The following is a 15765-nucleotide window of genomic DNA, read 5'->3' on the forward strand; positions in this document are numbered from 1 at the left end:
GAAAGTAGGAAGGAAAGAAGAACAATATTATAACAGAATCTCTCTATATAAAAGACAAATATACCACTCACTCATCACGAAATCTCCAGAACCATAAAGTCTACAAATGTGAAATTTGGCACGTATGTTCCTCTTGGCTTCTAGGTGCCCGCTAAGAAAGGATTTTTCAAAATAACCATCAGATCATTAGTATTTCTTATACAATAATGAACACGCTCTGATGCTAAGGAGTTAGAGAGTTCTACTCTCCCTCCCCACTGGAAAAGAACACTGTTCCAACTGCCAGTTGCCTCACATTCCATTATTTCAGTTCGAACTGGAAGATATTCCACTCCTTTACTAAGGAGTAGTCTGGGGCTCCTTACGGTACTAAACATCAGTACCCCAACAAGATGTCAACACCTTCCACCTATGGAACTGCTTCCGGACTCAAGGCGGCGGGCGCGATATTCCCTTATGTGTTTCAATCACTGACCCCCACTGAGCCAACAGATTGTGAACTGAATTTCTCCTGCATAGCTCGATCACATAGTTTAGTCGCAAAGCATGGTATCCAGCTAGCAACAGATAATTGCTTCTCTCCTTGATTAGTCTCCATAAACTAATCTACTCAACATAACAAACTTTCATAATTGGATTCTACAGTCCCAGGCTGATAGACTAACAGAAGAACAGATTTGGAAAGGACTTTGGAGGTCTTCTAGTCGAACCAGATGGGTTCCTGCCAGTTCTAACCTCTTCTATAGAAGAGATTCCACAAATCAACAGTGCCATTTAGAACCGGTTCCAGCTCCCTCCCCCCGCCCGTCCGCACATCATCAAGATGAAGAGCGAGAGGAGGAATTCTGGGAGTTGAAGTCCACAGGTCTTAAAGCTGTCAAGTTTGAACACCTCTGGGTTTTTTTTCCTAAAGGGCTAGGGGTGCAAGGGTCTTGTAACTTGACAGCTTTAAGACTTGCACATTTCAATGCCAGAGTTCCTGAGCCAACATGACTGGAGGAGGAATTCTGGGAGTTGAAGTCCCCAAGTCTTAAAGCTGTCAAGTTTGAACACCCTTGGGGGTTTTTTTCTAAAGGGTTAGCGGTGCAAGGGTCTTGTAACTTGACAGCTTTAAGACTTGCACACTTCAATGCCAGAGTTCCTGAGCCAACATGACTGGAGGAGGAATTCTGGGAGTTGAAGTCGACAAGTCTTAAAGCTGTCAAGTTTGAACACCCCTGGGTTTTTTTTCCTAAAGGGTTAGGGGTGCAAGGGTCTTGTAACTTGACAGCTTTAAGACTTGCATGCTTCAAATGCCAGAGTTTCTGAGCTAACATTTTGGTTGCTAAGCAAGAGCATTGTTAAGTGAGTTTCACCACATTTTACAAGTTGGCCCCGACACCCAGTCTCATGGCTGGCAAGCCACTCCCACCCGGTCACATGGCTGGCAAGCCACTCCCACAAAGCAGCCCACACCTACAGAAGAGGTTCTAAAAAAGTTTGAAACCCACCACTGAGTCCAACCCTCTGCTCAGGCAGGAAACCCTATACTCAGACAAGTGTTCGTTCCAATCTCTTCTTGAAAGCCTCCAGTGATGAAGCAGCCACAACCTCTGGAGCCAACCTATTCCACTGGTTGATTGTCCTCACTGTCAGGACATTTCTCCTTACTTCTAGGTTGGTTCCCTCCTTTGCTGGTTTCCATTTATGATGAATGTAAGTGGCTGAAATTGCCCCAGTGGTCAGTATTCATGTAACAGGAAGTAAATAGAACTAGGGTGGGAAGGAGTAATCCGGACAGGGGAGATAATTGGACGAATCTCTGTACATCTGAAAAAGTTGGATGGGCAGAACAGAACAGCGGAGTTGGAAGGGACCTTGGAGGTCTTCTAGTCCAACCCTCTGTCAACAGGAGGCCCTATGCCAGGGATGGCAAACCATTCATGCACCGAGTGTCCAAAGCGCATGCGCGCCTCGCAGTTTGGGTGAGTGCACATGTGCCCACCATGCATACATGGCACAGACCCAAAGACCAGCTGACTAGTGGGAGCTGGGGCAATGGTGTGCGTGGCCACCTAGAGGGATCATGTGTGCCATAGGTTTGCCACTACGGCCCCATACTATTGTGGAAAGGCGTGCCACTGATTAATTGTTCTCACTGTTCGGAAATCTCTCCTTTATTCCAGGTTGCTGCTCTCCTTGATTCATTTCCATCTGTTGTTTCTTGTCCTGCCTCCTGGTGCTTTGGAAAATAGGTTGACCCTCCCTCTTTTTTATTTATGGAAGCCCCTCAAATGTTGGAACATTGCTATCATGTCAGCCCTAGTCCTTCCTTTCACTAGACGAAACAAACCCAGTTCCTGAAACCGTTCTTCATATGTTTTAGTCTCTAGGCCCTTAATCATCTTAGTTGCTCTAGCATATAAATCAACGATAATACAATAGAAAAGATGATTAGGAGACTGGAGGCTAAAATACACGAAGAACGGTTGCAGGAACTGGGTATGTCTAGTTTAATGAAAAGAAGGACTAGGGGAGACATGACAGCAGTCTTCCAATATCTCAGGGGCTGCCACAAAGAAGAGGGAGTCAAACTATTCTCCAGGGCACCTGAGGGTAGAACAAGAAGCAATGGGTGGAAACTAATCAAGGAGAGAAGCCACTTAAAACTGAGGAGAAATTTCCTGACAGTGAGAACAATTAATCAGTGGAACAACTTGCCTCCAGAAGTTGTGAATGCCCCAACACTAGAACTCTTGAAGAAGATGTTGGAGAACCATTTGTCTGAAGTGTTGTAGGGTTTCCTGCCTAAGCAGAGGGTTGGACTAGAAGACCACCAAGGTCCCTTCCAACTCTGTTATTCTATTCTATTCTATTCTATTCTATTCTATTCTATTCTATTCTATTCTATTCTATTCTATCCTATCCTATCCTATCCTATCCTATTCTATTCTAATTTCTTCTTCTGGAAACTGTTTAATAATAATGGATTGTCAAGAATAATTCTACTGCAATTTCAAATAGTTCACTCAGACTTTTATAGATTTACAGCTAAACTTCACATTAGATATTGTTTGGTGTTCCAGAATTACTTTCTCTGCATGAAAGTATATACAGATGCTGTACAGATGTGGACTGTCAGAGGACAAACTTATTTCTTCCATATAGTTAATTTTATCAGTTTTACAATTACCATGCTGAAAATAACTTTCAGTTATTTTATTCATTGGAGAGGGGAAAAAATCTGGCATTTCTACCTATTTGCAGGTGAAAACACAGTTTGCAATTGGGGGAGTTAAAAAAAATAAAAGGAGTTGTAGCTTGAGTGAAACCTGCCTGCAATAGTTTGGTCCCGCTATATTAATGAATTTCTTCCATATCTGCAAACTGATTTTTAAATATTTTATACTGCTTTCAAAATAACAAAGAAACAAGACAGAAAGATAATGATGATAGAAATACATGCTTTGTGAAAGGGAGAGAAAAAGAATGATTTAACGACCAGGGAAAATGTTGGGCAAGTCCTATGTTGTAAATTCTAAGGATAAATCTTCAGTGTTGCCTATCACAAAAGATTCATTATTAAAACATAAATAAGGATGATGTATTACAGTGTTTTTCTACCTAGGCAATGATTATTTCTGACCAATGTACTCAAAGTCACCAGATGTTTACAGTTAAAACATCTGCTATAATTTAGGATTGCCGTTTTTTTCATTGTAACTGTTCTGTTTCTCCCTAGACCTCAAATTCCAAAACCAGGAGAGGAAACCATTCATCTTAGTTATGAATTGTAAATTATGAATATGTGATTGAGGTCAAGATAGGTTTATTTACCTTGACCTCAATCACATCTTCCTTCCTTCCTTCCTTCCTTCCTTCCTTCCTTCCTTCCTTCCTTCCTTCCTTCCTTCCTTCCTTCCTTCCTTCCTTCCTTCCCTCCCTTTAAAAAAATCATAAACATTTTGAATACAGTGTATTGTCGGGGCATATCATTTACAAAAAAGCAAAGAATGACCAAAAAGAAATATTAATAACACTATACTACTACTACTACTACTACTACTACTACTACTACTACTACTACTACTACTACTGTAACAGAATAATTTTAACTAGATTTCTCTTTATATTGGATTATTTGTAATTCTGTTAATTATATTAGCGTATTTATAATTATAAACCATCTTTATATTTAATTCATACATAGCAATAATTTTTCATCATCCAATTTCTACCTTTTCTCTCTAAGTCCTCGTAAAGTCTATTCCATGTTAAGTCATATTCTGTGTCTTTTCTGTCCTTTATTTTTAATGTCAATCTATCCATCTCTGCACAGTCTAATTCTTTTCTGAATTACATCCTCATCTAATGGAGTGTTCTCATTTTTCCAATATTGTGCAGATGCAATCCTTGTTGCTGTCAATACATGCAAAATTAAAAATATAGTCCCTTTATCACAGACCTCCGGCATTATACCCAACAAAAATATTTGTGGTTTCAGATCTATATGTTGCTTGATCATCTTTTCTAATCACATACGTATTTTCGTCCAATATTTTCTTGCTTTCATGTAAGTCCACCACTTATAATAATAAGTACCTGGAGTCTGATTACACTTTCAATATTTGACGGACATATCTATCCTTCCTTCCTTCCTTCTTTCCTTCCTTCCTTCCTTCCTTCCTTCCTTCCTTCCTTCCTTCCTTCCTTCCTTCCTTCCTTCCTTCCTTCCCTTCCCTTCCCTTCCCTTCTTTCCTTCCATCTTTCCCCAATTCCATTTAGTTTAAAAGGGAGAGACTCTGCATTATGTGTTCTAGCCAGCAAAACAAACAAACAAACGAACAACTATGTGTGGCTTTAAAAAAAAAAAGATGTTTGCAATTCAACTATTCAACTTACTCAACTAAGTATATTTTTTATACTAGAATGAATTAAAATAGCATTTACATACCTTGCTGGTGTTTGCAACAACAAGGAGACTTTTATTTCTGAATAAATTCCTTGTGCTCGGTATCACCAAAACAATATTTTAGGAGAAGCCACAGAGCTCAGTTTAAATACAGGACATTAAGATAGCCTGGAGGTATTGTCTTCAAAACTTTGTCCCTTCCAGGATGGGATGGTAATAAAATCTCCACCTTTAGTAGTTTTAATTCGGCCTTTGGAAGGAAGTGATATCTGCTTCTGTGGCCAGATTGGTGCTCCGATTCCTTCCAAATTCACGTAAAAATAAAATAAAATGGGCAGCGCGGTGATCTTTCTGCCTTGAAATTTTCCAGCATGGAAGCAATCTAATATGTTCTTTTCCAGTGCTTTGAGCTGTAGAAAATTATTCAGCATCTGCTGTTAAAATGCATCTTTCCCCTCCCAAAAGGAATGGGAAATATAAAATCAAATATATTTTGCATCATCCTTGCAATTAGCTTCTAAATATAATTGCGAGTCAGTAATAGTTCACGTCAATTATTGGGAGGTCAAACAGAACCATCATGCCTTGAGGATTCAACCCAGAAGTTCAAAGCAATTAGGACCCTTGGGAAGTTAGCGTCAATCTGCCCAAAGTTTTGAAAACTGTAAAGTTAATCTTAGGATTGTTTAACAAGCCCTCTTAGGCTTTGAAGAGTTGGATTCTTGGCAGTGTGCAGAGGGAGAACAGCGTACGAATACCCCAAACATGACAGCAAACTTTGGCAGAAAAATGTCTCCACATGTTTTGGACAATAGCACTTCTAAATCCACCAGTTTTGGCAGGCGTGCTTGAAATGTATGGAATTCTGTCACCCAGAATACCTGGAAAAGCCCATGACGCTTTTCTCTAACTTTGAAAAAGGGTTGTGGGGAAGAAATATCCATCTGGTTCAGTTCCAAGCTAAGAGAAAGACACTGGAAACATGGAGGCTGATTGGAAAGATGGTTTATTGATGAAGCAGAACCAGAGGTGGCATTCAGAGCCAGTCCTGACAGGGTCTGGAAAACCGGTAGCAGAAATTTTGAGTACCGTCTTTTTCAGAGTATTAAGATGCACCAAGGTTTTGAAGAGGCAAATAAAAAAAAAAGGTGTTGCACTCTGCAGAACTGCCAAAAACGGCCCATTTTTTTCGCAAAAACAGGGCTGTTTTTTTTTAAAGGCATGAATAGCCTTTAGGAAGCTTGTAGCGGGGTCCTGGGGGGTGGCACCCCCCAAACGAGCAAAAAACGGCCCATTTCTTTGCAAAAATGGGCCCGTTTTTTGTCAATTTTTTTTTTGCATGCATAGCCTTTAGGAGGCTTATAGAGTGCTCCTGGGGGCTGCCCCCCCCCCGCAAAATTGAGCAAAAAATGGTCTGTTTTTTGCTCATTTCTGCACTCCCCGGCCCCCAGGAGCACTCTGAAAGCCTCCTACAGGCTCTGCATGGCCATTTTGGTGAAGGGGGCGGGGTTTCATGAGGCAAAAATGCTGTATTCAGTGTATAAGACGCACCCAGATTTTCAGCCTCTTTTTTGAGGGAAAAAGGTGCGACTTATACTCCGAAAAATACGGTAGTTTGGAGAACCGGCAAATAGGCTGGCCCCACCCCGCTGCCTCCCATCCTCCCAGCTGATCTTCTTTTATTGCCCTAAACAGGAGAACGGAACTGGAAATTGGGGTGGGGTGGGGAGGGAATGGGGATTTTGCAGTATCCTTCCCCTGCCATGCCCACCAAGCCACACCCACAGAGCCGGTAGTAAAAAAAATTGAATCCCACCACTGAGCAGAACCACATGTGATTCTGGGCACCTGACAAAATGGAGTTGAGAATGGGGGGGGGGGGGGTTGGTGGTTTACACCAGTGACGTGTGGTGAGGTTTATGGCTGGTGAGGCTGGTGATGTCATCAGGAAGGCGGGGAATGGGACCACGTGTGCAGGAGGCTGAGGCTGCCTCAGCCTCCCCCCTGCACACGTGGTCCCATTCCCCGCCTAGGATTTCCTGGGTCCCCATCCTAACCGAAGATTAATCAAATCTAACCCCGCTTAGTTTTCTTGGAATCAGCCATGGCCTTCTAAGCGCTACGTTCAATATTGTATCACAAAATAATAATTGTAAAAAAAATACATCTGCTTTTTCTCTCTGTCTCTTTCAGCAGCGCAATTCTTAACAAGGCGCCGGCCACGACTTGGTTTCCAGGGTCCTTTCGCGAGCGAGCTGGCAGGGAAACGGTAGCCGCCGGTCCGAAAAGTCCGTCGCACTTTCTGCTTTCGCGAGCAACTTCCCATAAACCCGCCGTTGCTCAATGCGAAGAAGGGAGCCGCTCGCGCATGCGCATTCGCCCTGGAACCATGAGCTCCGGCGTCAGAACCTGACAGAAGGCGGGGAATGGGACCACGTGTGCAGGAGGGAGGCTGAGGCTGGAGGAGCCTCCTGCACCTCCCTCCTGCACACGTGGTCCCATTCCCCACCTTCCTGAGTCAACATGAAGGGGACCGCGGCTCGAGGTCCCCTTCATGTTGACTCAGGAAGGCGGGGAATGGGACCACATGTGCAGGAGGGAGGCTGAGGCTAGAGGAGCCTCCTGCACCTCCCTCCCGCACACGTGGTCCCATTCCCCGAGGCTCCTCAGCACCTTTTCCCTTTTCCCCTTTTTTTCTTTTCATGATGAGAGTTGTGAGGCTCTGCCTCCGCTGACTGCACGTCCCTGGTTTACACCTTCTTTTGAGCTTTGCACTTGAGCTTCCTGTTCCTGTGCAAGAACATATATTCTATTGGCTGTTGTGAGATTCCTGTGGGGGTCATGTAGGGGACGTGGCTGGCTCTGTAGGAAAAAGAGGAAATGCAAATCCTAGGTGCTTGTCTGAGCTAATCTGGTTAACCTCTCTCTTACTGGTTACCTGAGCTTCCAGGTGAAGTCGGGACTGCTCTGGGGGTGGTGCAAAGAAGGGGCTTGTGTTCTGAAAGGGTATTGGGCAGGTGTGAACTGCTGGGTGTTCACAGTAGTTCAGGAGAACCTCTAGTTAAGATTCTGTGCAGTTTGGAGAACCCCAAAATCCCACTCCTGGCTGGCCTCACCCACCCTGCCCCTCCCCTCCCAGGAGTCCCCACATGGCCCATTTTAGATGCAGGTAAGAGAGGTTTGGGGAGGTGAAAAACTAGCCTACTGGAAGTTTGGGCAGGCCAGAAACTGGGCCATTTCCAGCCTCCATAGGGCCTCCGGAGCCTGGGGAGGCTTTCACCCTCCCGGAGGCTCAAGGAAAGCCTCCAGAGCCTGGGGAGGGCAAACCCCCCTACTGTGGTTCAGGAGGTCGACTAGGCCATGCCAAACATGGCCACGCCCACCCAACAACTGGGCAGAGAACCCCTTGCTAAATTTTTTGAAGCCCAGGGTTGGGCAATTCCTATTGTGGTTTAACGGCTTTGTCCTGGTTTGGGTCTTGAGTGAGGGGGCCAATCCTACCATTCTCTCCTTTGTTCAGACTTTGCTTCAAGGAGTATCAAAATATCCTGTCTTGAATGGATTACCAAATCTGCATTTCTAAAAGCTGCCTCCTCAGTTTCTGCTTGGGGGCAGGGAGACTGGGGTTGCTTCCTGCCTCTAAAACAAAACATGTTTCGCCATTTCTCATCTAGGGAAATATGATATTCTACCTTTTTAAAAATATTCCTCAAAATATTTCATTCTTCTAGGAGGAGGAGGGGGGGGGCTTCCCACAGGGGGAAGGACTTCAAGTTAGCTCTTGGTAAACTTCCTGGACAGATCTCTCTAGTTTGCTGTAGGCAGAATAACAGAATGGGAAGGGGTGGTGGTCTTCTAATTCAACTCCCTGCAGGTAGTCTTCAACTTATGACCACAGTTGACCCCCCAAATTGCCATTGCTAAGCAAGGCAGTTGCTAAGTGAGTTTTGTCCCATCTTATGACCTTCCTTGCTACAGTTGTGAAGTGAACCCCCGCCCTTCTTGAGTTAGTAACACAGTTGCTAAGTGAATCTGGCTTTCCCATTGACAAGGTCGCAAGAGGGGACCCATCGCATGACCCCGGGGCACTCCCACGGTCATAAGTATGAGTCTGTTTGCCAGGCATCCGAATTTTAACCATGTGACTATGGAGATGCTGCTGTGGTCATAAGCGTGAATGTGTGTGTCACAAGTCACTGTTTTCAGTGCCGTTTGTAACTTCAAATGGTGATTAAGAGAAGGGTTGCAAGTCTGTAGTTCATAAAAAAGGAGACCTTCTCCGTGTTAAGGCAAACTGGAGAGCAAGTGGAACTAGTGGTCCCATTAAAGACTGCCTAATCAACAGGATTGAGACATATTTCTGTGGCTCTCTGTCCCTTGTCAGCATCCTGTCCTCCAAAAATGGCTGGCAAGAGAAGGATGAAGCAGAATTGACTTCTTACAGTCTTCCCTTGGCTGTTCTTAGATGCTGAGCAGAGACACCCTCGGCAATTAAAATCAGAAAGATGTCGAGACTTTAGAAAGAGTGCAGAGAAGAGCAACCAAGATGATTAAGGGACTGGAGGCTAAAACATATGAAGAACGGTGGCAGGAACCGGGCATGGCTACCCTAGTGAAGAGAAGGACCAGGGGAGACATGATAGTAGAGTTCCAATATTTGAGGAGCTGCCACAGAGAGGAGGGGGTCAAGCTATTTTTCAAAGCCTGTAACAGCTGATGATCGGGAGAAATTGAAAGTGAAACTTGCTGTTTCCTCTACTGGCAAATTGCTGGGAGGCAGAGGCAGGTTTTTTTTCCTTGTGCTAATCAGGCTGTTTGCTGCAAGGAGGTAAGTCAACAACTCTAAATGCCTATAGAATGTTCAAATTATTAGACTTATTTTTTTAAGACTGCTTTATTATTATTCTAGACAACTTAACAAAATGAAGAAGCTTTTTAAAATAAATGCTTGATCTGAAGAGGCCCCATGCTGTTGTTTTAAAAAGTGCTATTCTTTTAAATAGCAGAGAATAATTATACTTCCAGAAAGCACATTAATTTTAACAGCATCTGTACAAGTGTACTCTGAAATATAACACTACAAACAGTGCATATTGTCTGTACTGTTTGTTGCAAGGAGGCAAACTGCTGGGAGGCAGAGGCAGATATTTTCCCCTTGTTTTCCTCTCCAAAATCTAGCTGCGTCTTATACTTCGGAGCATCTTACACTCTGAAAAATACGGTAACTTGATTGTATTTGAAGTCCAAAATTCTGCCATTGCATGATGATCTCATAAAAGATGTGAGATTCATGGAGGCCCCAATCTTGATCCATTGATGTTCTCCCCTCCTTTGGGGTCACCCCAGTCACATTTTTGATGAGTGGCATCTCATATATTAGGACCAAGTTCTCACTTCTCTCTATCTACCTTCCGGCCAAGTAATTTATTCAGAGCCCGTTTCATTTCTTCGTTCCTTAAAGTATAGATAATGGGGTTGAGCAACGGAGTCACGGCGGTGAAGAAGACCGAGACCACTTTGTCCTCGGCCAAACTTGTGGAAGGACGGGAATAAATGAAGATGCAGTGTCCCAGGAAGAGAGTCACCACAGTCAAATGCGCCGCACATGTGGAAAGAGCCTTGTGTTGACCGGCCACCAAACGGGTCCGAAGGGAGGCCAAGATGACCCCGTAGGAGACCACCAGCACCACGAAGCAGACCACGGAGATCAGGCCTGAGTTGGACACAATCAGGACCTCAATGACGTACGTGTCAGTGCAGGCGAGCTTGATGACTGGAGGAACATCACAGAAGAAGTTGTCCACCACCTTGGGGCCACAGTAGGGGAGCCTGATCGTCATGCCAATCAAAGCCAGGGAATGGATGGTACCCCCAATCCAGATGGTGCCCGCCAAGAGCAGGCAGACATTGTGGCTCATGACGTTGAGGTAGTGCATGGGGTTGCAGATGGCTACGTAGCGGTCGTAGGCCATGACGGTGAGGAGAAAGATCTCTGTGCAGGCGAAGAGGTGGAGGAAGAACATCTGAGCAACGCAACCTCCAAAGGAGATGGTCTTCTCGGCTGACAGGAAATCAACCAGCATCTTGGGCACGGTGACAGTGGAGTGGCAGATATCAATGAAAGAGAGGTTGCTCAAGAAGAAATACATGGGGGTGTGGAGGTTGTGGTCCACGATAATTGTGATCATGATGAGTATGTTCCCAGCCAAAATCAGCAGGTAGATCACCAGGAAGATCGCAAACAGAACCTGTTGGGTCTCAGGATTGTTGGAAAGGCCAACCAGCACGAATTCGGTCACCGAGGTCCAGTTCTGTATTGGGGTGGTCCAATTGGAAGCCATCTCTCCACCTATTCCTGTTCTGGAGAAAAGGGAAAACAATTTCCTGTATTATTTTGCCTTGGGGAAAGAAAAGGAAGGCGACCAACTCACACATCTACAAGCTTCACATCATAAAAGTGAGCAAATGAGACAGGACAATGCGATTTACCAAGTCCAACGAAATTGTCAGAGTGTCAGGCTTCCAAAGAGCATCCAAAAGTAAATCAGAGTCCGAGGCAAAGGATTCCTCAAAGTTCCAATTGATGAAGAGAGGTCATGTTGGCACATCTGGGAAAACCCGAATCTGAAAGCTTCCCGGTTTTCCCCCACCCGGTTGAAAGTTCAAGATCTTGCCCCCACACCCACCAGTCCATCACATGGTCCAATCTTCCACTGCCACGCTGGCAGCTTCCACCCATCCAGTTCTGGCCAGGTGCGGAGGGCAAAGGATGACCTTGGCTTTTTAGAAAGAATTTTGTTATGGCTACATATCATTCAACTTTTTATAATCCCACCCTCCCATTTTCCCACAATAGAAAATGCATTGTAGAATAATAAAAAGTGTGGCAGGCCTGAAGTCCCAAAGGCCTGACAGGCAGCCTCCCCTCAAAAGAAAAGCGTGCCCTGTAAAGAGAATAATGTAGGGGGTTAACATAAGCATAAGTAACCACCTCTTCCCTCCCCCACAGGGGGACCCTTTGTTGCATCAATCACACCCAGAAAGCACACACAGGTAACTGATTCAGCAGGATTGCTGTGTCCCAGGGTCGGTGATCCCCTTTGCGACCTTCTGAGAAGCGAAGTCAACGGGGGAAGCCGGATTCACTTAACAGTCGTGTGACCAACTTAACAACTGCAGGGATTCACTTAACAACCGCGGCAAGGAAAGGAATCCAACGGGGCAAAACTCACTCAGCAAATGTCTCATTTTGCAACAGAAATGTTGGGCTCCACTGTGGTCGTATGTCGAGGACTAGCTGTATATTTGCAATGTCAGGAAGACAGCTAGGCGGAATCCAAAAAGTTAACGACAATGCTGTGATTTATTGTGCCCTGTTAATGCAGAATTCAGAATAACGGAGTTGGAAGGGGCCTTGGAGGTCTTCTAGTCCAACCCTCTGCAGGAGACCCTATTTGATTTTAGACAAATGGTTGTCCAGTCACTTCTTAAAAGTCTCCCATCTTGAGGCACCCACAACTTCTGATGGCAAGACGTTCCACTGGTTAATTATTCTGACTGCCAGAAAATTCCTCCTTCGTTCTAGTTTCTTTCTCTCTTGGTTCAGTTTCCATCCGTTGCTTCTCATCTTGCCGTCTGGTGCTTCAGAAAATAAGTTGACCCTCCTCCCTAAGGAACACGGAGAACAGACCGGCGGCTAAGCTAAACACTTGCATTATTTTTATTTTTTGCTTTAGATTCTTGTGAGATTTTCCTTCCCTCCCCCCCCCACCTTTCCTGAACAAGCATTGCTAGAGAAATGCTTGAACTCTCACGCCATGGTTGCCGTGATGGGATTCAAATACCGTATTTTTCGGAATATAAGACACACCATTTCCCCCCGCCAAAAAAAGGCTGAAAATCTGGGTGCGTCTTATACACTGAATACAGCATTTTTTGCCTCCCAAAACCCCACCCCCTTCACCAAAATAGCTGTGCATAGCCTTTAGGAGGCTTTCAGAGTGCTCCTGGGGGCTAGGGAGAGTAGAAATGAGAGAAAAACGGCCCATTTTATGCTCATTTTTGGCCCCCTCATCCCCAGGAGCACTCTATAAGCCTTCTAAAGGCTTTGCATGCCCTTTGTTTGACAAAAAATAGACCCGCTTTCACGAAAAACAGACCATTTTTTGCTCATTTTTGGCCCCCTCATCCCCAGGAGCACTCTACAAGCCTCCTAAAGGCTATTTGTGCCCTTTAAAAAAAAAAACCACACGGGATACACAAGACACGGGAGGTGCCGGAGCCTTGCTGGTGGGGGGAGAAGAGGCAACACTGAGAAAACTTAGATCACAAAAGTGAATTAGAAAAATAATGCAATTGCTAATACAAGGAATTTTTTTCTGTTTGATATAAAATAGATTGAAACTACTTGAAGATATAAGGTAAAAATATGCTGTCAAAATATTGCTAAGTAGTAATTATTTAATATATTAATAAGTGAAAGTTATGAGAATTGGGGGGAGTGCCATTTCCTGCATAGTGTAGCTGTCAAAATTTGTAACTTTATCCAGTATCCCCTTTCCTGAATTTTTTTGTAAAACTAATAAAAATTTCTGTTTTTTTTAAAAAAAAAACGGGCACATTTTTGTGAAAAACGGGCCATTTTTGGGAGGTCTGCAGAGTGCAAAAACTTTTGTTTTTAATTTGCCTCTGCAAAATCTTGGTGCGTCTTATACTCCGGTGTGTCATATGCTCCAAAAAATACGGCAATTCAACAACTGCTTCACCCAGGGTTGTTAAATCAGGTTTACTGTTGTAGGAGGTATGGGCCATGCCTGTCCTCCAGCTCCACTGTGCGTGCAAGACGAGCCTCCTGCAACGGCCAACTGACCCTGGGCGAACCAGTTGTTAAATTACACACCAGCACCCCATCAAAGTGGATCCTGGGAGCTGTGCTACACTGCAATGGAGAAATGAGCAACAGAGTGGCCAGCACGAGGGAAGGAGCAGGAGCAGGAAGAAGAAAGAGGGGAAATGGCCTTCTCCTTCCCTCGTGCTGCCTCTCCGTTGCCCATTTCTCCATTGCAGTGCAGCGCCCAGGATCCATTTTGATAGCATATGTGTTTGTGTGTTTGTAATTTAACAACTGGTTCGCTTGAACTGGCGTAAACCGGCTGAATCCCACCATTGCGTGGTTGGCATTTTTTGTCGCATACCTGGGATAAACGAATACTTTCTTCCACCCCTAAGCAAAAGATAGATGATCTATTGTACTTACAATAATACAATAGTAGAGTTGGAAGGGACCTTGGAAGTCTTCTAGTCCAACGCCCTGCCTAGGCAGGAAACCCTATACCGTTTCAGACAAATAGCTATCCAACATCTTCTTAAAGACTTCCAGTGTTGGGGCATTCACAACTTCTGTTCCACTGATTGAATTGTTCTCACTGTCAGGAAATTCCTCCTCAGTTCTAAGTTGCTTCTCTCCTTGATTAGTTTCCACCCATTGCTCCTTGTTCTACCCTCAGGTGCCTTGGAGAATAGTTTGACTCCCTCTTCTTTGTGGCAACCCCTGAGATATTGGAACACTGCTATCATGTCTCCCCTAGTCCTTCTTTCTCTTAAGCTAAACATACCCAGTTCCTGCAACTGTTCTTCATATGTTTTAGTCTCCAGTCCCCTAATCATCTTTGTTGCTCTTCTCTGCACTCTTTCTAGAGTCTCCACATCTTTTCTACATCGTGGTGACCAGAACTGAATGCAGTATTCCAAGTGTGGCCTTACCAAGGCATTATAAAGTGGCATTAACCCTTCACGTGATCTTGATTCTATCCCTCTGTTGATGCAGCCTAGAACTGTGTTGGGTTTTTTGGCAGCTGCTGCACACTGCTGGCTCATATTTAAATGGTTGTCCACTAGGACTCCAAGATCCCTTTCACAGTTACTACTACTGAGCAAGGTATCACCTATACTGTACCTGTGCATTTCGTTTTTGTTACCTAAATGTAGAACCTTACTCTTTTCACCATTGAATTTCATGTTATTAGATAGTGCCCAATGTTCAAGTTTGTCAAGATCCTTCTGTATCTTAAGCCTATCTTCTGGAGTGTTGGCTATTCCTGCCAGCTTGGTGTCATCTGCAAATTTGATGAGTTCCCCATCTATCCCCTCATCCAAATCATTGATGAAGATGTTGAAGAGTACTGGGCCCAAAACAGAGCCACTGCATACCTTCCTCCATGTAGATGCAGTTCCATTGAGGACTACACGTTGAGTGTGGTTGGTCAGCCAGTTACTTACTTCGCCCCTGGCAAATAAATGTGGACTGCCAGCTTTAAATCTGGCGACAGCAGAACACGTGACTTTGAAGAAAATGAGCAAGGGTTTGTTAAAAAGCTTTCTAGAAATGAATGAATTCATTAATTAAAATGAGTTAAAGTTCTCTTTCTCTCTCTTATATTGGCAAGAAATCAAATGCCGGTGATGGAGAACCGATCTTTTACGAAGGCATTCCTTCGCAAGTAACATTATCCCCAAGTTGGAAAACAAGTCTCATCAACCAGTTTAGTGCAGTAGTTAAGGTGCTAGAAAAACCAGGAGACTGTGAATTCTAGTCCTGCTTTAGATGTGAAAGCCAGCTGGGTGACTTGGGGCCATTCACTTTTCCTCAGCCCAATTCACCTCACACGTTTGCCACCTGGAGTTACTTTTAAAGAGATAAAAATCTAATAAGTAATAATAATTCTCAGGATGACAAAGGAAGCTTTAAAATGTCATATCTTGCTGTCTGCCTGCCTGCCTGTCCGTCTAAGGAGACGGAGATTCTCAGTCATCCAAGGTCATGGTTGCTCCAAAGGTGCTTTTTCAAGAGGCAACTGGACTTTCTGGTTTTTCTT

At 44.3% G+C, this 15765-nt stretch overlaps 1 protein-coding gene across 1 annotated transcript; it reads right to left on the reverse strand.

Moving 5' to 3' along the window:
• Window positions 1-10281: 10281 nt before the first annotated feature.
• On the reverse strand, window positions 10282-11232 carry LOC309400713 (olfactory receptor 4E1-like; the record flags this gene model as incomplete). The annotated part of the gene is made up of 1 exon (XM_081969347.1): window positions 10282-11232. One exon carries the CDS (start codon window positions 11230-11232, stop codon window positions 10282-10284), a length of 951 nt encoding a protein of 316 aa, XP_081825473.1.
• Between the last annotated feature and the right edge of the window lie 4533 nt (window positions 11233-15765).

This window comes from Natrix helvetica (assembly GCF_964273705.1).
Source record: "Natrix helvetica genome assembly, chromosome: W".
In the NCBI taxonomy this organism is placed as follows: Eukaryota; Metazoa; Chordata; class Lepidosauria; order Squamata; family Natricidae; genus Natrix; species Natrix helvetica.